We start from the raw sequence: 20801 nt of genomic DNA, 5'->3' as shown, positions 1-20801 counted from the left end.
GCAGGGAGTCCCGGCTGGAGCCGGCAGCATCGCTGCCTGCAGGCAGCAGGAGTGTGGGCACATGGCTGCCTGCAACAACACTGCCTGTCCGGCTCCCGATGCCCACACCTGCCTGGTTGTGGACGTGTGTGCAGGCAGGAGGTGGGTGGGGGGTCTTGCGTGTGTGTGTGTGTGTGTGTATGCGCATGCATGTGCATGTGTACCACCATCAGTGTGTGCGTTTGGGTACTTCACCCGTGCAGGCATGGGGGCACCCATGTGTCCTGGAGCTGGGGGGACCCGGCCGTCCTGGCAGGGGGCATGGCAAGGGCTGTGCCATGCTGGGCCATACCGCAATGTGCCACGCCATGCTGGATTGGCAGAGCTGGGCGGGAGGAAGAAGAGCCGTCGCAGAGGAAGCCCCATCCATCCTTCCTCCTCCCGTCCCGTCCCAGCCCGGCTCTATTCTTAGCCCCGGTCTGTCCTGCATCCTCCCTGCCTGGCCAGGGTCTGGCCCTGCGCCCCAGTGGGACCCTTGCGGGGGGAGAGAGGGGGAACCCCGCCGCAGGGACCCTGTCCCTCCCTGCGCCCTGCTCCCCACACCCAGTCGCCACCATAACTCTAGACCCAACAGCTGTGCCGCACCAGCCACCCCACGGCACGGCACGGCACAGCACGGAGGTGGGGGCCAGCCGTCCCACATGCCAGCACAGGATCAGGCCCTCCTGCCCACCGGCATCAGCCCTCACACAGAGCCCAGCATTGCAGGTGTCCCCTGGCCTGTCCCCATCTTCTGGGCTGGCTGGGGGGCTGGCGGGACCTCTGTCCCCCAGGGCTGGGGGCGTGGGGAGGGAGAGAGAGCCCCTGGGGCGGTGGGGAGGAGGAAGGATGGGAGGGGGACGGTGCTTCTGGGGACTTTGCCCCTCTTGATGTGGGGAGAGGAGATGGCACCTTTTCTGGAACAGGGACCCCGGTGATGGCATCACGCCTGGCATGGGGACACTGGGGACCCTGCCTGTCCATGCATCCTGGGGATGTGTCTCTGTAGGTTTGGGATCCTGGGAACGGTGCCTCGCTGGGTTTGGGGACTGAGGGGGTGTCCCCCTGGCTGGGGCAGGGGCTGCACGGGTGTCTGCCATGCCCAGGCCCGTGGTGGCCCGGCTGGCTGCGGCAGTCCATGGTGACCCCCGCATGGCAGGGCTGTCCCTGGGTCGTGGCAGGCACGGCAGGGTCAGCGCGTCAGCGCCGCATTCCTGCTCCCGGCAGGGCGATCCGGTTACCGGCCAGCCTGGCCGCCGGCCCCACGATTAATCTTCCTGGGTGCCCTTTGGAATTTGCCGCCCGAGGCCCCACGGGGTGCAGGGGGGGGTCCAGCCGGGCGCAGGCTGGGGCGGCAGGGCAGGGGCAGGGGCCGGCGGACAGCCCGGCACAGGAGCGAGAGCGGGCCGGGAGAGCGGGATGATGGATGGGGATGGGCGCAATCCTCTTGGCCTCGGCACCGTCCCTGGCCCCGCTGCAGTGATTGTGGCTGGGGGCATGGCCTGAGCTGGGGATGGGGACAGGAACGGGCATGAGGATGGGGATGGAGCCACCCCCCAGTTCACCCTGCCGGGACCACCCCTCTGCCGTGCCAGGGACCCTCCCTGCCCCACCAGCCCTTGCACCACGGCGGGTGCCCGGTGCAGCAGAGCTGCCAGCAGAGCCACCGGGTGCGGGCGCTGCATAATTGCAGAGCGGGAGAGGGGCCCGCGCCGCCTGTGTGATTGGGGATCACATGCAATTAGCCGCCAGACAGAGACACGGCATTTCAATAACCCACCGAATTGATTTAGGGAGAGTGGGACCGGGCGGGCGGCAGCCGCAGCAAAATGAGCCCCCTCGCTGGGAATGAGGCTCCAGGGACACCCTGCCAGCCTCTGCCCCCCGCCATGGGACGCCAGCTCGCACCCCAGCCTGCCCTGAGAGCAGGGCTGGGGGGCACAGCAGGACCCCCTGCCTTGGCCAGGGATGGGCTGCTGAAGGGTGTGGGAGCGGGGAGCAGGGCAGGGGGTGCCCAGAGCTGTGGAGCCCGACCTGGGCTTAACGTTAACGGGGGGCTGGCCGTGGGGCTCGCTGTCCCTCTGTGATGCCCTCAGCCTGGCACAGCCTGGGGGCCTTTCTGCCTCACAGGGTGGGGGGTCCCGCACAGCCCCCCCTGCCCAGGGATGTGGCCGGGCAAGCACCTGCCTGCTTGGCATCCCCTGCCCGCTGCTGGGGATCCTGCTCCTGCCTCCCCAGACGGCTGGCGAGGATGGAGCCGCCGCCATGGGAGTGAGCCCGGCCCCTGGCATGGCACGGCAGAGCCGCGGCCAGATGGGGAAAAGGTGCACAGGGGCTGCCGGGTGCTGCCGGGTCCCAGTACACCCTGATGCCGGCACACTGGGGTGGCCATCGACACGGGCACGGCTGCAGAAGGGGCTCAGCCCGGTGTGTGTGTGGTGCTGTGGGCTGAGCCCAGCTATGTCCTGGCAGGGCTGGGGGTCTTAGGGCATGGTCCCACTGCCCTGTCCCACCGGGTGAGCGCTGCTGCCGGGAGCCACCGTTCGGGAGCGGGAATGCCGGGGCGCTGGCCATGAGTCTGCCCACGGCATGGCGGAGAGCAGGCCGGGAGTGCCGTCCTGCTGGGCACGGAGCCGCCAGCTCCGCCAGCTCCGCCGGGACCGAGGGCTTCCTGCGAGGAAGGTGGGACAAGGAGGGGAAGACAATAAAACCCAGGAAATGCTCTGAATAGCGAAGGTAACCGCTGCGCCGAGCCCGCGCCGCCGGCGCTGAGCCGAGCCGGAAGGCTTGGGGCACTGGGGCAGCCAGGCAGGGACCGGGGCAGCAGGGACCCTCCTGCAGCCCCGGCACGGGCAGCACCGCACGGTGCATCGGGGTAGGCTGAGCCCTCGCTGTCTGAGGGTATTTCCAGTCTTGCTGTGATTTGGCCTAAAAGCCTGACCCCAGGTCTCACCCGTTAAACTGCGGCCTGTTTTACTGCCGGGGGGGGTCAGCCGGGAGCGGGGGGTCCGGCGAGGCCGTGGGGAAGGGGCCAGCCAGTGTTGCCTGTCCCTGCAGCACCAGGGCAGAGCGCTGGCACGGGGGGTGGGCAGCACTGCAGATGGGAGCAAGCACGGTTCCAAGGGGCAGGGAGGCAGGAGCCCCCATCCCGCAGTCCCTGCCCAGGGCTGCGGACTCCCCCCTGACGTGCCCTGGGTCCCTCCGGAGAAGGGGGGGGTGTCCCTGGGTGGGAGGGCTCCAGGGCAGCCGGCTGCCTGTGCCTACGGCTCCTTCGCCGGGGACGAAGGGTGGCTGGCCGGAGCTGCAGGGACCGGCTGCCATCCCATAGTGTGTGTCCCTGTGCCAGCCCGGCAGGGCCATGGGGCACAAGCCAGGGTCCTTCTCCTGCCCCAGGCGAATGTGGGTTTGGCTGGTGCCCCTCGCCGGGGCCAGGGCCGTGGGCATGCGGCCGGCTGCGCCGCGCTCCCCCGAGCCTCCCAGCGCCGAGTGATTTATGGCCGGGGGAAGCGCGCGGCGCAGACAGATCGGGCCATAAAACTGGGGCAGGAAGTCGCCCGACTTCAAAGGCCGCGCGGGGCTGCGGCCGCAACAATAGCGGGACCGGCGAGCACCACGGCCGCGGCACCCATACCGCAGCACCCATGACGGCCTGGCACCGGGGAGCCTGCTGGCACCCCCGCCTGCGAGCACCCCACACCTGCACCCCGTGTGTGCATCCCACGGTGCCTCACGCCGTGTGCATCTCGTGCGCATCCCGCGTGCGCAGCCGGTGGGTGCACGGAGCTGCCTACGGGACCGCCCTGCGGGCATCGACCCTCCTCTGCAGCGGTGCGAGCCCGGTGGGGCGTGCCGGGGCGGTGGTCCCGTGGTGTGAGCGCGGCCCTGGCGTTCATCCCCCCGCGCCGGGCCCGGCGGCACGCAGGAAAGCCGGGGGGGGCGCGGGCGGCCGCAGCCTTGCAGACAAAGGGCCGGAGGAAACATCGCCGTCCAAGATAAACCGGGAAAGGTGAGGGGGTGCCCTCCCGCCCCCGCTCCCACGGCCCTGCCGTGCCGCGCGCCCGCGCCTTGAGATGGGCTGGAGGCGCCCGGCCCCAGCGCCCTGTTTGCCGGGGGCACCCACGCTGCTGCCACCCAGCACCTGGAGGCTACCGGGCTCGGGCTTGTCCCCATGGCTGCGGCTGGGGGCTGGGGGTGCCGGCCGTGCCGGTGGCAGGGCTGGGTGCCGTGGCTGCTCCCATCACCAGCCTGGGCTGCTCTGAGCTTTTCCTGGGGGGCACAACAGTCCCAGAGTCCCAGCCCCCTGGCCCAGGGTGGGGGCAGCACAGCTGCAGGGGGGTGTCGGGGTCCTGGGTCCTGCCGGGGGGGACGCACCGGGCAGGGAGGGGGCTCCCTGCAGCGAGCACCACTTTCCCAGGCTCCTGCAGCCGCGTCCCCCAGGGCTGGGGCAGAATCCGCCGCAGCCCCTCTACCCACAGGATGGTGCCCCCGCCCCCCGCCATGTTCCCACACTGCGGGGGCATCCCGGTGCCAGCGCCGGTGCCCATATCCGTGGGAAGCCGGCAGGAAGCCGGGCGCTGCCATCCCGGTCCTGCTGCCTCCGCGCGGGGCATGGCGGGGGCCTAGCTGGTGCCAGCATGGTGCCGGAGGGCGTGCGGGCACAGCATGCCCGCCCGTCAGAACTGCACGGCGTCGTTTAAAGACGATCAGGCGGTGACAGGAATTAAATTGTGTTTTGATTTTCTCATTAGCCTAATCTCCAGCACGCCTCATTACGGGGTAATTTCCCCAGGCCGACATGACAGCTCATTCCCACCATGACAGCCATATGCCAGCGTACCCGTGCCACGCGCCGGTGGCCACTGGGGTGCCCAGAAGGGACGGCTGTGTGCCCTGACGGGCCCGGTGGGTGTCCCCGGGGTGGGCCGCGGCGTGGGAAGGGGTCGGGGTGCAGGGTGGTGTCGGCTGGGCCCCGGCACACGTGTCCCTGCCGTGCCCATCCATCCCGCGCCCCGCAGAGAGGCGCTGGCAGGTCCCGCTGTGCCGCGGGTTGGCAGCTGAGCGGAGCCCCACGGTGCGGCCCGGCAGCTGGCCCAACAGCACCGTGCTGCCGTGCCGGCGGTGCCTGGGCTGGGAGGATGAGGTGATGCCATGGAGGGGGGGGCCCATCCTGGGGCGCAAGGGGGTGTCACGGGGCTGGCCCCACGCGCCGGGTCCCCGGGCACTGCCCCGCTCACCCCGGCAATGGGGTGTGAAGGCGGTGGCAGGCACGGGCGGCTCATTTGTCTCTGTCAGGAGGCGGCGCGGGAGATGGTGCTGCCGGAGCGTGGCGGGGATGGCGGAGCCAGGGGTGCTCAGCACTGCCCCCCCCCCAGCCCCGCTTGCCTGTGGCATGGCCAGTGCCAGCACCACGCACTGGCCGCCCAAGTGGCATTGACGGTCTGGCCCCTGTGAGGGCTGTGGGATGGGGCAGGGGCTGGGGGGGTGAGCAGGGCCCCCTGGAGCGAGCACTCATGGGGCAGCTGGGTTAAATAAGGCATTTGGAGGGGGCCCATGCTGCACCCCTCTACCAGGCACCCACCCACTGTGGGGACCTGCTGCCCCCACCATCCCACCCATCACCTACACTGAGGGGCAGCAGGAACGGGGGGATGAGCCCCAGCAAGAGGCAGTGGGGACGAGCCGTGGGGCAGCAGGACAGGGTGCTTGGGGACTTTGGCAGAGGCGGGAGGGGTGGTGATGCCATCCTCCTGGGCTGGGCTGTGCCCCCCCCCGGCCCTCCATGGTAGCCCCCAGGTGCAGGGGCTGCAGGGCCATGGTGACAGGTCCCTCTGAGGGGTCCCTCCCGTCCTGCTGGCAGCCCCACAGCCCCGTGCCGAGCTAATCCTCCGACTGAGCCCTCCCATTACTGCTTGCCTGGGCCAGGGTCTGCAGGACCCCTCTGCACCTGCAGGCCCCCCCCCAGCACAGCTGGAGCATCCCACCAGCACGGTGGGCAACCCACAGCAGCACCGCACAGGCTGAGGTGGGCTGCTGGGGCTGTTTGCCCCTTCACTCCCCATCCAGGCCCTTTGCCAGCCCCAGGACGCTCCGGGCTGGGGGTGCCACCATCCCCAGTGCGGAGCCAGGCTCACTCTGGGGACAGGGGGCTGGTGGAGTGGGAACCCCAAAGGTCCCCCCATGGCCAAGCAGCTCCCAGGGCTCCTGGCCCCCCAGCCATGGGGAGCCGTGCTGTGACCGGGCTGTGCCCAGGTCCTCCTGGGCAGGGTTGTGCGGCCCCCGCCACCCCCCCGGGTTAGGGCCCGGCCGAACGGGGGGCTCAGGTTTCCCTCTCTGCTGGGCTGGAGCCTGGGGCCATTAGCCCCCTCGGAGCATGACGGGGCGGGGAAGGGGGGGTGGGATATCAAAGTGCCTTCGCCCCGCACTAACTGGCGTGACGGCAGTTTGCAGGCGGACCCCCGCGGACCCCACGGTCGGGCCAGGGGTGCAGGACTCCATCCCGGCACCTGTCCCTGCCCCACTGCCCCCCCAGCACTGCCCGTGGCCTCAGCCTGCGCCGGGCCAGGCAGTGGGGACCGGGGGGCTCCCCACGCTCCCCCCAGACCATCCTGCACCCTCGGCCTCCCTCTGCACCCCCTGGGCTCATCCTGCATCCTCCACCCAGGCTCATCCTGTGAACCCCGCTCTCCATGGCTGCCTGGGGCTCCCCTGGGCTCTCCCTACCCCCCCCCGGCCTCCCCAAAACCCCCTGAACCCCCTGTTTCCCCTCACTCCCCTGCACTCTGGGGCTGCCCCACACTCCCAGCTGCCCCCGGCTCCCCACTGGGCCCTGGCACCCCCGGGTGGGGGGGCACGGTGCAGCCCCAGGCCCCGGAGGGCGATGGGGCCAGGCCGCGGGCAGGGGACTGCTGGCACCGACCCCCGCGCCCGCCCCCGCTCCCGTCCCGGCGAGGGCTCATTTACCAACGTCAGCCCCGCAGTTGGTTTGAATTAGGCTCCTCCGCGGCCAGCACTGATAAGTGAGGGGGCGCGGGGCTGGGGGGGCGCGGGGGGCTCCCGGCCCCGCTCCCGCTTCCTGCTCTGCCGTCTGTAACCGGCTGCCAGAGCTGCTGCTGAAAGACACGGGGACAGCCCCCGCCTCGCCGCCCCCGCCGTCCCGCCATCCATCCATCCGTCTGTCCGTCCATCCATCCACCCACCCGCCCGCTCCCACGGCCACGCTGCCCTCCCCGCTCGCCCGCAGGTGGCCCTGGTCGGGACCCCCATCCCGCATCCCCACCCTGCATCCCTCCAGCCCCGGCTGCCCCAGGGGACGAGGGGCTCCGGTGGGTGCCGGGGCGGGAAGCGCAGGGCTCGGCCGGCACCACGCTATGGGACAGAGCGGTGCTGTGCCCAGCCAAGTTGTGCCGGGGTGCCGACAGGCTCCGCACATGCCAGGGCTGCCTGGCAGGACCTGGCACGGGGAGGACCCTGGCACGGCAGGGTGTTTGTGGGGCTGGGGGGGGGGTACAGCGTCCCCCACTCCCCACCAGCACGGGGACCCCTGACCGGACACGGAACCCCGTCCCAGGACGAGCAGAGCAGCCCCGTGTCCCGCTGACCCCTGGCCTCTGCCCACGTTTCACCACGTACTTAGCAGGGACTTTCGGCACGGGGCGGGGGGGCTTGGCCACCCCCGCGCCCGCGTGAGGGATGGCCGACAGCTGGGCCGGGGAGAGGGGCCGGTAACCGGATCCCCCAGCAGCGGCGGCGGTGGCAGCTCGCGGGGTCCCAGGCGTGGGGTCAGCCACGGTGTGGAGGCGGGGGGTGAGGGACGGGCCGTGGCCCACGTCCCCCCTGGGGTGGGTGGGTGGGTGGGTATGGGGTGCCTGGAGGGGACAGCCTGCCCGATGGGTCCATGCCACATCCACCGAGGCTGAAGGGTCCCGGGCTGTCGCCCACCCCAGGACAGGATGCCCTGCTCTGGGGGCGAGGGTGGGAGCAGAGGGGCTGCGGCCGCCTGCCCCAGCTGTGCGGCATGGCCAGGCACCGTCATTGCCGTGCCGGGGGGACAGAGAGGGACCCGGGGGTCCCCAGCAGGACCAGGAGCTGTGGGGACATTCTGCCATCTCTGGGCCACCCCTCCGGGGGCACCTGGCCCCCTGTCCCCAAGCCCTGTGCCATGGCCAGGGCCCCTCCGGAGCCGCTTTCCCGGGAGGGCTGGGACCAGCGGGAGCCGGCACCTGTTCCTCTGCCAGGAATAGGGGACGCAGCCACCGGATCGTGCTTGCAGCGCTTGGGTGAGGGGAGCGCGTCCTAGCCCCGCACCGGGGGGGGACCCCCACGCCGGGGGACCCCCTAGCCACCCCGCATCGGCAGCTGGGCCTGGGGCCTCCGCACGCCCGACCCCGCCGCGCTCCGGCAGCGGCCCAGATGGCTGCGATATTGTCCCCACAATAGCAGGCTAATTAGGCAAGCACTGGGGAGTGTGTGGGGGGGGCACACTGTCCCCCCACCCCGCTCAGGCAATCAAAGGGCCCATGACTTTATTACGGCTCATTATGCGCGGGCGGCGGGGGGGCACGCAGGCTGCGCCGAGGCGACAGGCATGTTATTTCCCCATCACTCCTCATTGGGATTCTGGCACTGGCGGCGGCACGGGGGGGGCCGGGACATGCGCCAGGCAGCCGTGACGGTGATTAATCTGCCGAGCGCCCGCACAACTGCGCTCGGCCGAGGGGCTGCGCGCCCCCGCGCCGGCACTGCGGAGGAACGGGGGAGGGGAGGGGGCTGCATCCCCCCTCCCACAGCCCACCCCCACATCCACTGCCCACCTCCATGCTGCACCCCACAGCCCAGCCACCCACCCCCCAGTGCTGCAGCTGCTCCCCAGGGCCCCCCCCAGCACCCTGCATCCCCCACAGAGCACCCCATTGCTCAGCCCCTCCTCACCCCCAGTGCTGCACCCCCCCCATGGCAGCAGCCCTGCAGGGGGGGGCACTGCTCTCCCCCCCATGCAGCCACAGCTCTAGGAGGTGCTGGTGGTGATGGGGGCTCAAGAGGGCCCCCAGTCCCCCCCACCCTGAAACCCCACTAGCGACCCCCAGCCCCAACCATGCTCCCCTAGAATGGAGAAGGGACATGTGCAACATTTTCCAGTTTTATTCAAAAAATAAACTCAAGCAGGAAGGGTATTAAGTTAAGGGGAGCGGGGCAGGGGGTGTGGGAGCAGGGCTGCGCTCCTGGGGGGCAGCACCCAGCCCCAGCCCCTACCTCCTCTTGTCCTTGATGCTGTAGTGCAGCAGGAGGGGTGCGGGCTGCAAAGCAAGGAGGGGGGTCAGGGCTGCCGGCACTCCCCCACGGGGCAGACACCCCATACCCCAGCCTGGGACCCCACCACGGGCAGGCGGGAGCAACCCCTCCCCGCAGGGCTGTCCCCAGGCAGCTTGCAGAACCCCGGGGCTGCGCCTTGAACTTGTCCAACCCCTTTTGGGACCCATCACCCTCCTGACCCGTGGGGGAACCGCAGGTCGGGGCGCCCGCGCTCCAGCGAGCGATATTAATCATCCTTGATTCACCGATTCCCTGCTCCGCCGCTGTGTCCTCAGCACAGTGCTGCCCCGAGCCAGCTCCTGGGGACGTTCCCTTCGCCGGACCCCGTTGAGCCCCCCAGCCCGGGATGGGGCCCCTTGGGGGAAAATCCCCCATGGCAGCGGGCGCCCGTCCCTCTGCAGGATACCCACCTTGCCGAACCAGCGCGAGAGCCAGAGCTGCTTCATCGTCATGTGGTCGGGGAGGGCCTCGTTGTTGAACAGGATCTGCACCTACACACAGGGAGGCTGCGTCGAGGCGGGGGGGCCACGACCCCCACCCGGGGCCCGTGACCCCCACCCGGCCCCCACACTCACATGCTGCGGTGGCAGCCCCAGGCGGTGGCACAGGACGCTCCGCAGGTGCCGGATCTGCGCCCGCACCGAGCATCTCACGTACTTCTGCTGCAAGGGGCAAAGCGGGTCAGAGGGGTGCAGGTGCCCCCAGCCCCATGGGACCAGCACCGACACACGGTGAGGCCCCAGCCCCCCTCTGCTCACCCTGTCTGGGACCCCACACACCAAGCCGAGCCCAGAGCAAGGGCTGTGGGGCCAGGTCTGGGCAGAGCCCGGGGGCTCGGGGCCCGGTGAACTGGCAGGGCAGCCGCACAGACCCCCGCTCACCTGTAGCACGGCCTTGCTCTTGTCCTTGCTGGAGCTGTGGAGGGAAGAGAAGGGGCAGCCTGCCAGCTCCAGCACAAGGAGGTGGTGGGCCGAGGGCCGTACCCCCTGCCCCTTCCCTGGGCACAGCCTGGTGCGGAGGTGCAGGCTGCCCCTGGCTGGTTGCCCCCCACCCGCCCCGGCGCTCCCCCCACCCTCCCGTCACGCACGCGCGGAGCCGGTGACGGCACGGGGACGGCATGCCGGCCGGGGCTGGCAGCTGAGCTGCAGCCATCGATCCCATTACAGCCCCCAGAGCTGCCGCTTATTGACTTTGCTGTCGGAGCCGGCAGGCAGCTGCGCAGCGCCCGCCCCGGCAACTATTAACACTGGCAGCCGCCGGGCAGGGCTGTGGCCTCGGGAGGGGAGATGACAGAGCGGTGGCAGCTCCACAGGGGTGGTGGCACCCCAATGTCCCCCCTGGCTTGGCTGAGTCCCCTGTCTGCCAGGGCCACAGAGGTGGGAGCACGGGACACTGCTATGCCCGGTGCCAGCCCCGGCCCCCCTCCCCACCACACCAAGGGGCAGCAGCTCCGCCGGCATCCCGCAGCCCTTGCCTGCGCCGCCAGCACTCACCTCTGCTTCTCCAGGCAGAGCGAAACATGCTCGTCGTAGCGGAAGTAGTGGGCACGGGAGTGATCGAAGGTGCTGTAGGGGAGCCCCATGGGGTCGCCCCCAACCGTGTCTGGGGAGATGTGGGGAGGGGGCAGGAGTCAGCCCGCCTCTGTCCTGCAGGCACTGCCCGACTGCCCCAGCCGGCTCCCGGAGACACACCACAGTGAGACACCCCCCCACTCTGACCCCATTCCCCCCCTGGCTGGTTGCCCTCAGGCCCCTCCGCGTGGACCCCGAGCGTGCCCACCCTCATTGCTGGGCTGCGTCACCCGGTCGAGGCCACGGGACTGGTAGAACTCACGGATCCTCTTCTCTTCACCTGCAGGTGAGAGGGCGACACTGCTCAGGGACACCCCCTCACCCCATGTCCCCCCCCAGCCCATCATGGCTTCCCACCCCACAATGCCCAGAGGTGAGGGTCCCCGGGCTGCCCTCAGCCCATCCCACTGCTCCGACCTTGGCTTGGCAACGCAACCAACGGCCAGCAGCTGTCGTGCCACCAGAAGCCCAGACCCCCCTTCCCTATTTGCCTCCTCTGTGCCCCCGGGGGTCTCCACCAAGCCCTGCTGCGGGCTGGGGGGGGGGGGGGGGGGGGGGCCGTGTTCCTGTCCCCATCCCTGCCCACACAGGCACATCCCTGCTCTCATCATCCCTCACACCTTTCTCCACTTTCCCCCTTTCTGCTGCAGGGTGGGGGACCAGGACCCATGCTGCATGTTTGCTGTGCCCCCCCATCCAGCCCAGGCCTCCATCCCTCCGTGGCAGTGCCCAGCGCCCTGCTGCTGTGCGGCAGGCTGACATTTCCACAGAGGTGTCCCCAGTGTCGTCCCCAACCCCACCCTGAGTGACAGTGGCTAATCTCGAGCCCACCGCTGCGCCTGCGGCGCGGGGGCTGCCCTCCCCGCACACTGCTTTGCATTCACCACCACCAACCGTCAGTTCATCACGCCGTCACTCAGCGCCTGGCCCCAGGGACGCTGCTCGCAGAGGCAGCCCTGGCTTGCGCAGCTCCTGTCCCCACAGCCCAGCCCCGCTGCGCTGAGCACAGCCAGCTGCTGGAGCCCAAGCACCAAGAGTGGGGAGCTGAGCTAGTCAAAGCCACCCCAACAAAGCACCCATCTCCCTGGCTCCCTTCCCCACGCCAGTCCCTGAGTGCAGTGACCCAGCTCTTGGGAGCCACGGCCACTCCATCCGCCGATGGAGTGGAGAAATGGGCGCATGGCCGAGGAGAAAGTACAAAGCCCCAGCACCAGCACAGCCAGAGCCTCCTGTAGGTTCCCGCACCTGAACCTCCCAAACTGTCCGGTACCAGTGCCTCGCCGCTGCCTCGCCTGGCTCCCTGTCCCTCAGCAGCCCCGTGTGCTTCCCAGGCATGGTCCCCGCAGCCCCCCGACATCTGCCTCCACAAGCAGGGGCCATTTGTCCTGCCTTTTCCCTCGCTCTACAACCGGTTTCACATGGTAAGATGCCCCCCCGCCATCTCTTCCTGGCAGGCTCTAGCAGCTGCCATAGATGTGGTCAGCAGCATTTTGAAGACCCTGACCCACAGACAGAATCTCGCACACTCAGTAGGGAGGTGCCGCTCAAAATTGTCTGGTTCTTCCCGGCGTCCTTCCCCTCACAGCTCCTCCCAACATCACTCTGCAAGACACCGGTGCCAGGGACACCAGATCCTGCCCACCCTGCTGGGGACACTCACTCTCCTGCAGGCCGGGCACCAGCTTGTAGACGATGTCCTGCATGACGCGGTCCAGCTTGAGGTTGAGCAGCGGCTGCGTCTCGTGGATCTTGGTGTTGCACATAGGGCAGTACTTGCTGGTCTGCAAGTACTTGACGATGCAGCTCTTGCAGACTGTGACCAGAAGGAGAGCGTGTCGGTGGGGGGGGAGTCCGGGGCGGTAGCACAGCCCCAGACCCCCAGACACCCAGCGGGACATGTCCCCCTTGGGCCCCCGGGCAGAAGCCACGATCCCGGGGCAGTGCTGGACCGGCCAGCGGGCAGGGGAGGCTCTGCCGGCCCCTGCCCGGGGGGACCCCACGGGACCCCGCACAGCCAGAGCCGTGCAGGCAGCTGCCGCCACCGCGCGGGGACTCACACGTGTGCAGGCACTCGGTGATGGTGGTGGCGTCGATGAAGTACCCGGCGCACAGGCAGCACACGATGTGCTCGTTCAGCTCCTTCATCTTCACCTTCACCTCCTCCTGCGGAGACACGCCACCGTCACCCGTCCCCTGCCCGCCGGGCTACGGCACCCTGCGGGGCACCCTGCACCGCTCAGTCGCGCCGCCCCAGGCTCTCACCCTCCGCAGCAGCCCCCCGCCCGCCCCACGGTCAGCGGGAACCCATGGGGACACTGGGGCAGGTCCCCCAGGGACAGCACGGCAGTGAGAACGCAGGGCTGGGGGCAGCTCCCACCCAGCACGGGTGGACAGACCCCCCAGGCTGACATGAGGAGACCCGGCTCCTGGGGCAGTGACCGCAAGAGCCACCCTGGGCCCCTGCTCACCCACGGCCTGGCCCCACGGCCCGGCCTCGGGGCACGGAGCGGAGCTGCCACCGCGATGGGGTGGGGGGACAGGGCTGGCCCCTCTCCTGCTGGGGGGCCCAGCACCTGCAGGGGTGGGGCCGCCCGACACCGACAGCCCCCCAGAGCTGTCCTGCCCCACACAGCCCAACAGAATCCCCCAACCCCACGGAACCCGCAGAGCCCCGCCGCCCCGGCCAGGGCAGGGCTTAAATCACCTGTGCCACGCCTGGCCCCGCCCCCTGCCCCGGCCCCACCCCTCCACCCGTGCCCCACCCCTGCGCCTGGCCCCGCCCCTCACCTGCGCCTCGCCCATCACACCTGGCCCCGCCCCCCTCGCGGCTCCGCCCTCCCCGCTGCGTGGGCGGCCCGGCGCATGCGCGGAGCGACGGCACGGCGCCTGCGCTGCCCCCGGAGCCCCCCCCGCCCCCCCCCGAACGGCGGCGCGGCCCCCTCTTCCGCCCACGCATGCGCCGGCCCGGTGCCGCCGCCCGCCCGCCCGCCCGCCGCCGCCTCGCCTCGTTCCGGAGCGGGTCCATCTTGTAGACGGCCTGGAGCTGGTTCCGCAGCCGCATGGCGATCGCCATCGGGCCCCCCTGAGGAGGCGACGCCATCTTAGAACCTCCTCCGCCTCCCCGCTCACTTCCGGGTTCGGGGCGGGGCCGCCGCCGCCCGTGCCGCGACTACAGCGCCCGCCGCGCCGCGCGCCGCCGCCAGGCATGCCGGGAACGGCCGGGCCGGCGCAGAGCGCGGCCGCCCCCCGCTGGCCGCGGCGGGGAACGCGGGCCTGGCGGCGCGGCGCTGGCCCCGGTGCTGACCCCGGTGCCGACCCCTGACCCCGGCCCGCCAGGAGATCCCGGGGGGGCGCAGGGCGCTCGGCGGGAGCGGTGGAGGGGGGGTGTCCCCGACCAGCCCGGCCTTGTCCGAGGGTTCCTCGCCGCCCTTGTGCGGGCACGGCGCCGGGCTGACCCCGGTCACGAGCCCACCGGCCCCGCTTCGGGCGAGGGAGAGTGTTCGCCCCGCCTTCCCCCCCGCTGGTGGCCAATAGCGGGGGGGCGCTCTCTTGACAGAAAGCAGCCGCCGCCAATCAGAGCGGCCGCCGCCCGCGCGTGGGCCACCGCCAGAGGGCAGCAGAGCACCGGGGGAGCGGGGCGGTCGCGGGGGGGGGGGGGCGGACACGGCCGGGGGCTCCGCGGACACCTGTGGGCTCCGCTGTCCCGGGGGTCCCGTTCCGCCCCCGCCCCGATGAGGGCTGGTGGAGCTGGCCCCGCTAACGCCCCGCTGTGCCGGGGGGGGGGGGGGCGGCGGGAGTGCAGGGGGCGGGGGGGGGGCACAGTGGGTGCAGAGGCTGTACTGGGGCGGATGGGTGCGAGGGGCTGTAGGGGGGGCGGTAGGTGGAAGGGTCTGGGCTGGGGGCCGGGGGTGCAGGGGGCCAAGGTGCAGGGGCTGCACTGGGGGGGCAGGGGCCAGGGTGCAGGGCGGGTGCAGGGTGGGCGCTGCTGGTGCTCTTGGGTGCCAGGGGTGTCAGGCGCTGCCGGCATTGCTGGGTCGCAGGGTGCCAGGTGCTGCCGGTGCTTTTGGGTGCCGGGTGCTGCCAGCACTGTTGGGTCGCAGGGTGCCGGGCGCTGCCGGTGCTTTTGGGTGCCAGGAGTGCCGGGTGCTGCCAGCACTGTTGGGTCGCAGGGTGCCGGGTGCTGCCAGCACTATTGGGTGCCGGGGGTGCCGCCGGTGCTGTTGGGTTGCAGGGTGCCGGGGTGCTGCCAGCACTGTTGGGTGCCAGGAGTGCCGGGTGCTGCTGGTGTTCTTTTGTGTCAGGGGTGCCAGGTGCTGCCGGCGCTGTTGGGTGCCAGGGGTGCCGGGGTGCTGCCGGCACTGTTGGGTGCCAGGGGTGCCGGGTGCTGCCGGCGCTGCCCGGGCGGCCTCCCTGGCGCAGCCCGCCGGAGCCTGGAGCCGCGCTAATGGGGGGTGATTGGATCAGGGCTCTGGAGGGGAAGGAGCGGCCCCGCTAATGCAAAGCAGAAGCCGTTAAAGGCCGTAATGGCTCGTTATGGTTACGATTATTGCTCCAATCCCGAGCAACAAGTGCCGTCTGGGGAGACGGCGGGGGGCCGCCGGCGCGGGCGAGACTGCGCAGCCCCCGCAGGGACACTGGACCTGGGCGGGCGTGGGGGGCGGCTGCTGCCCGCCGCGGGCTGGGAGCTGGCAGGGGCTGCCAGGCTGGGACCCCGGGGTCGGGGCTGGCACCCGCCACCTGGCAGGCAATATTCCCCCCGTGCCTCAGCTTCCATCGACCAAGCGGCCGAGCTGTCGCTCCGCGCTGCCGGGGGGCTCCCGGGAAGTGATTAAATGCCGGCAAAACCGAAATGACGCCATCCCACTGGCCTGGCCCAGGCAAGGCCCCGGCATGGAGCTCCTCAGCACACAGCCATGCTGCCAGCCCCACTCTCGCACTGGCACCAGTGCCGCACTGGCTGCCATGGCCAGGGGCCAGCTGGGCAGGGACAGAACTAATGGGGGTCCAGCCCCCTGCAAGGCTCCATCCTGGCAGTGCCCGCAGGAGCAGCCTGGCACATCACGGCTGTGCTGGGGCTGCGACCTTTGCTCCCCTCGATCGAGCATGTGGGGCCAGAGTGCCTCTGGCGCAGTGGGGAGCAGTGGCTGCGGGGCCCATGGGTGAGCCGGCACCATCCCTGGCACCACCAGCCTCCCCGGCACACTGACCAGCCAGCTGTGGCTCACCCCCTTGGCGCGGGTGCTCCTGGATGTGTCCTGGTCCTGGTCAGAGCATCTGTGTCCCACCCTGTGTCACCTCAGCTCCTCCAGGTCCCAGTCCACCCAGTATGGCCCAGTCCAGCTGGCCAGGCTGGCTAAGCCCCCCATAACTGACCAGAGCGGTTCAGCCTGGCCCCATGCAGTGCAACCAGAACCGGCTGAGCCCTGGTGTCCCCTGGCGTGTCCCCACAGTGCCAGCCCCCCGTCCCTGCCACCTGCCCAGGGCTGAGCACAGTGCGTGGCCGGGCTCCAGCACGCTCAGCCCTGCGCCCTGGGAGGGGACCCTGCTGGGAGCTGCGCAGGCCCCCTCCCCGGTGCCAGGTTGCCTGCGGGCAGAGGCGGGCAGGACCAGCCCCCCACCCTGAGGTGACCGCGACCCCTGCGACTCACCCACCCGCTGCTGGCCGGAGCCTGCCCGCCCCTCCAGCCTGTCTTTGCCGGGAGGTGAGAAATGAGGCCGGGGTCGGGGTGACCCCCGCGTCTGGGGAGGGCCCGGCCCCATTTGTACCTGCCAGGAGCAGTTCCTGGGAGGGACGGCCGGGCTGGGGCTGCGGGGGTCACAGCCGGGCCAGCGCAGCCCTGGGGCAGGGCAGCATCACTCACTGCCAGCACCGCACCCGGCACCGGCACTGCACCAAGAACCAGCACTGCAGCAGTACCAGCACCACACCATGTTGACTACCGCCACCAGCACCGGCACCACACTAAGCACCAACATCACAGCGAGCACCAGCGCTGCACCAGAGCCAGAGTGAGCGCCAGCACCACACTGAACACTGGCACTGCACCAAGCACCAGCACCAGCACCCCATCGAGCACCGGCACTGCACCAAGCACCAGCACTGCAGCAGCACCAGCAGTATGGAAAGTCCTGAGCACGGGCACCGCGGCGAGCACTGCCTGCCCGCCTCCCAGCCCCATGCACGCCCTGCGCACACCCCTTGCGCACCCATGTCCCCCCTTGGCCCAGGCCAGCAGGACGGGCTGGTCGTAGTGGTGATGGCAGAGTGAGGCAGCTCGGCTGGGAAGGAAGGACCAACCCTTGGCGAGGGGGGCACCGGGACAGGGATGGGCATGAGTGTGTGCTGGACAGTACACACGCCCAGCGACCCTTGGCACTGGTGCCTGCTGGTGCACATCCCTGTGAAACCCGCTCGTGCTGGCACAGGGCTCCTTGCACGACATCTCCTTACACCACCCCTCATGCACAGCCCCCATGCTCACAGCAGCGGGTTACCCACACCTGCACCCACCATCACGCGCGCTGACACCCCCCGCACAAAGGAGCTGTTTGTGTGCATGAGTGCACATTCCACCCATGTGCTGCCCCCGCTCGTGCCCCCCACATGCTCACACCAGTCTGACACACCAGCGCTGCAAGTCCCCAGGCTGGGTGAGGTGTGGGGTCTGCAGGGCAGCTCCGGCACCACCCGGGCATGGGAGCCCTGGGGACGAGGGGCTGTGATGGGGCTGGGGTCCCACAGTGGTGGGGCAGGGTGCCCACCCATGCTCCCTGCTGGTGCTGGGCACGGGGTCCAGGGTGCCCGGTAGCCGGTGCTACCCGGGGCTGTGTTTGCCCGCCTGGCACACATGAGACCGTGCAGCTCCATCTCTCCGTAAATAATTAATGCCTGGGCGGCAGCCGGCACTTCTCCCGGCCTCAGAGAGGCTCCGGGGCCGGGCAGGCCGGTGCTTTTAGCAGAGACCTGCTCAAATATTCAGCTCCATTTCCGCTGCGGAGCTGCTCGGGGCCTGGGCGGCTCCTTCTGGTAAGCGCCTGCCGGGGGCTTTCCCGGCCGGGCCCCCTCATCGGGGCCGAGCGAGGCCGGGACTGAGGCCGGACGCACTCGTGACCGCAGTGAGTGCAGGGCAGCAGCGCTCCGGCCCCCCCCCCCGCCTCCCCGGGCCAGGCGATGCGGGGGGCCGCGGCCGGGGCCGGCTCAGGGCAGCAGGGAGGGGGGCTGCCCGTAGGCAGCTGCCTGCGGGCAGGGACCCGTCGGGCAGCAGCGGGGGACGCGCCAGCCCGCCGGGCCCCCCGAGCCCCGGTGGTCCCGGTGCCGTGGCCGCCGGCCGGGTCCCTCCGTCCCAGGGCGGTCGCGCTGACACCGCGGCCGGAGTCGGGATCCCGTCCTGGCGTCCCCGCGGGGGAGTCCCCATGGCAGGAACCGCTGTCCCGGCCCCACGCCCCGGGTCCCGGCCCCGCGTGGGCCTCCGGGGCCGGAGGGACCACGGCAGGGCCGTTGCCAGCGGGCCCCGGGGGCGGGCAGGGCGGGGGGGCCGGGGGGGCTGGGCGGTTATGGACTGAACTCCTGCCTAATGCACCTGATCGGATTTGCAGAATCCAATTACCTGCCCTCGGCCTTTGATAACGAGGTTCTGAGCGACGGCTTCTGTCAACGGGCCCGCGGCAGCCGCAGCCGCGGCCGCTGGCACCCCGGGCACCCGCAGCCCCGGGACGGACAGGACCCCCATGCCCCCGGCAGCCCCCCCACCCCGGCCGGCGCCAGGCCCCGGGGGCGGCGGGGATGGGGTCGGGGGAGCGGGCGACCCCAGAACCAGCCGGCACGGCCAAGGAGGCCGGGGCGCGGGAGAGGATCCCGGCGTGCCTGTCCCGGGCTCCCGTGCCCCGGCCCCGGCCCCCCCACCGAACCGGGGCGGAGGAGCCGAGCCGGGCGGCGGGGCCCGGGCTGCCCGTCCTGCCAGCCCCCGTGCCTGCCCGGCTGCCTGCAGCCAAAGGGGCCCAGGGGCCGTGCATGCCCCCCCTCCCGCAGCACCCCCCCTGCCCCCCGCTCCATTCCCGCCCCCCCGCCGTGCCGTAGACCGGCTGAAGGCCTGGGGGCTCACCTGCCGCCCCGGTGGCGTCAGAGCTGGCCAGGGCGGGTACCCCCCCCCGCCTCCCCGTAGGGCTCCCCGCGACCTCCCCCCAGCCGGGAAGGTGCAACCGCGGGCACTGCCGCAGCTTCCCCCGGCCCAGGCAGCCCACCGCTGCCCGCGCCCCCTCCCCAGACCCTCCGGCCCCCGCCCCCAGCCCGCGGGAGCCGCCGGGGCCGGCGGGTGGGTTTGCAGGCGGCAGCTCACGCCGCGCCCCCAGCCCGGGCTGGGGCGGGGAAGAGGCGGGGGGGGGCTGCCCGGACCCCCGGCTCCGCCGTGCCCCCACCTCGGGGGGCTGCAGCCAGGGGACGCCCGTCGGGGAGCGACCTCCCCCCCCCCAGCGGCTCGGGGCCGGTGTCACCCTGCGGCCGCCCGCGCGTCCCCGTGGCAGCCAGCTCCTCCCTGAGGACGCCGCGCAGACGCCGACGGTCACCGTGACGTCCGGCCGTCGGGGCCCCGGGAGCCCGCGGGTCCGGCCGTCGGGGCCGCCTCCCTCTCGCCGTGCGCGGTGCCGCCCGCGCTGCCCCGGCGGCAGCACCGGCGGCCACCCCGGCCCCGCACCGGCCCCGGCCCGGCCCTCTCGGTGGGTCGGGGTGGGGAGCGCGCCCGCCGGCTGCCACCCGCGTCACCCCGCACACCCCGGCCGGGTGCCGGCGCCCACCCCGGGGCGGGCGGCGGGGGGCACCGGGAGTGTTTCATGCGGTTAAGAAGTGTCTGATTGAGGCAGGAGGCGCCAGCAGCTCCCCCGGGAGCCGCAAGCCAAGGACTGGAGGACCAAATGCAGGCTAAAGTAATCCAATCTGGGCTGGCTTCATCTAATTAGCCCAGAATTAACCCAGCAGCCAGAGAGGAGCTGACTGTCCCTACAGTTTGCCAGCGGGTTTGGGGGGAAGCGGGAGGAAGAAGGGGACGTCCAGCGGTAATGAGATTACGGGAGGGGGGAGCGGGCGGGAGCGGGCGGCTTGGCAGCATCTCGCCGGTGGTAACGTGGGGCCCTTCCAGGCCTCCGCCGCTTAATTGCCGTGCGCTGGCCGGCCCCGTGCGGGGAGCGGGCTGTCAGCGGTGAGGGGCAGGCAGGGACCCCTCTTAATAACTCCTGCCCCGGCGGCAACACCTGAGCCCGGCCGGAGTCCCCACGGCGGGACGGGGACACCCCCACGGCCGCCCCGCGGGGACGTGGTGCCGTGAAACCGCATCGGCTGCGACCGGCAGCCCCGGGGCCACGGGTGCCCGCAGGCACGAGGGGGACAGGGTGAGGGGCTGGAGGCCAGGGGAGGGCCTGGAGGACCCCTGCAGCACTCCAGGTGCCTGCAAGAACGGGCGGTGTCGCCGACGGGACCCCCATCACGGAGCAGGGCAGGGCCCAGACCCCGATGCTCCCCCCCGCCCCTGCCTCCCAGGTCGGCTGTCGCGAGGGCCGGGGGAGCCTGGGGCGGTGTGGGGGCCGTGGGGCAGTGGGATGCCAGGACGAAGCCCCACTCCGGTAGCCAGCCTTTGCGGGGGCTGGTGCAACTCCAGCAGTGGCAGGGCCTGGTGTCGCGGTGGCCGCAGGCAGAGTCTTATGGCCGAAGGCCGATTTCCTACCGGGAACCGGGCAAATGCCCCTTCTTCTGCCGTGTCCCCTCCGCCCATGCAGGTGCCAGGTCACTCTCCTGCCCCGGCGTGGGGACACGTCCCCTGCCACCCGCGGGGTCCTGCAGGGTAGAAGGGGCCACACGCCAGGGACCGGTGGGATGCGCACCGTGGCCGAGGGACGAGGAACGGGTTTGTACCG

General features: G+C 71.4%; 1 protein-coding gene across 4 annotated transcripts; it reads right to left on the bottom strand.

Moving 5' to 3' along the window:
- Window positions 1-9141: 9141 nt before the first annotated feature.
- Window positions 9142-14177, bottom strand: PCGF1 (polycomb group ring finger 1). 4 transcript variants are annotated; one of them, XM_075037352.1, is made up of 9 exons: window positions 13903-14177; window positions 12956-13061; window positions 12559-12711; window positions 11107-11178; window positions 10821-10929; window positions 10086-10242; window positions 9903-9986; window positions 9738-9818; window positions 9142-9311 (listed from the first exon to the last, which is right to left on the bottom strand). In XM_075037352.1, the coding sequence occupies exons 1-9, from the start codon at window positions 13996-13998 to the stop codon at window positions 9264-9266; spliced, it is 906 nt and encodes a 301-aa protein (XP_074893453.1). In that variant the 5' UTR covers window positions 13999-14177; the 3' UTR covers window positions 9142-9263. The 4 variants fall into 4 exon arrangements, with proteins under 4 accessions (XP_074893453.1, XP_074893363.1, XP_074893606.1 ...); XM_075037262.1 differs by having other exon boundaries at window positions 9903-9989; window positions 13903-14131; XM_075037505.1 differs by having other exon boundaries at window positions 10209-10242; window positions 13903-14099.
- Between the last annotated feature and the right edge of the window lie 6624 nt (window positions 14178-20801).

Source organism: Buteo buteo, chromosome 1 (genome assembly GCF_964188355.1).
Source record: "Buteo buteo chromosome 1, bButBut1.hap1.1, whole genome shotgun sequence".
NCBI classification, from domain to species: domain Eukaryota; kingdom Metazoa; phylum Chordata; class Aves; order Accipitriformes; family Accipitridae; genus Buteo; species Buteo buteo.
This window is presented reverse-complemented; position numbering and strand designations above follow the sequence as displayed.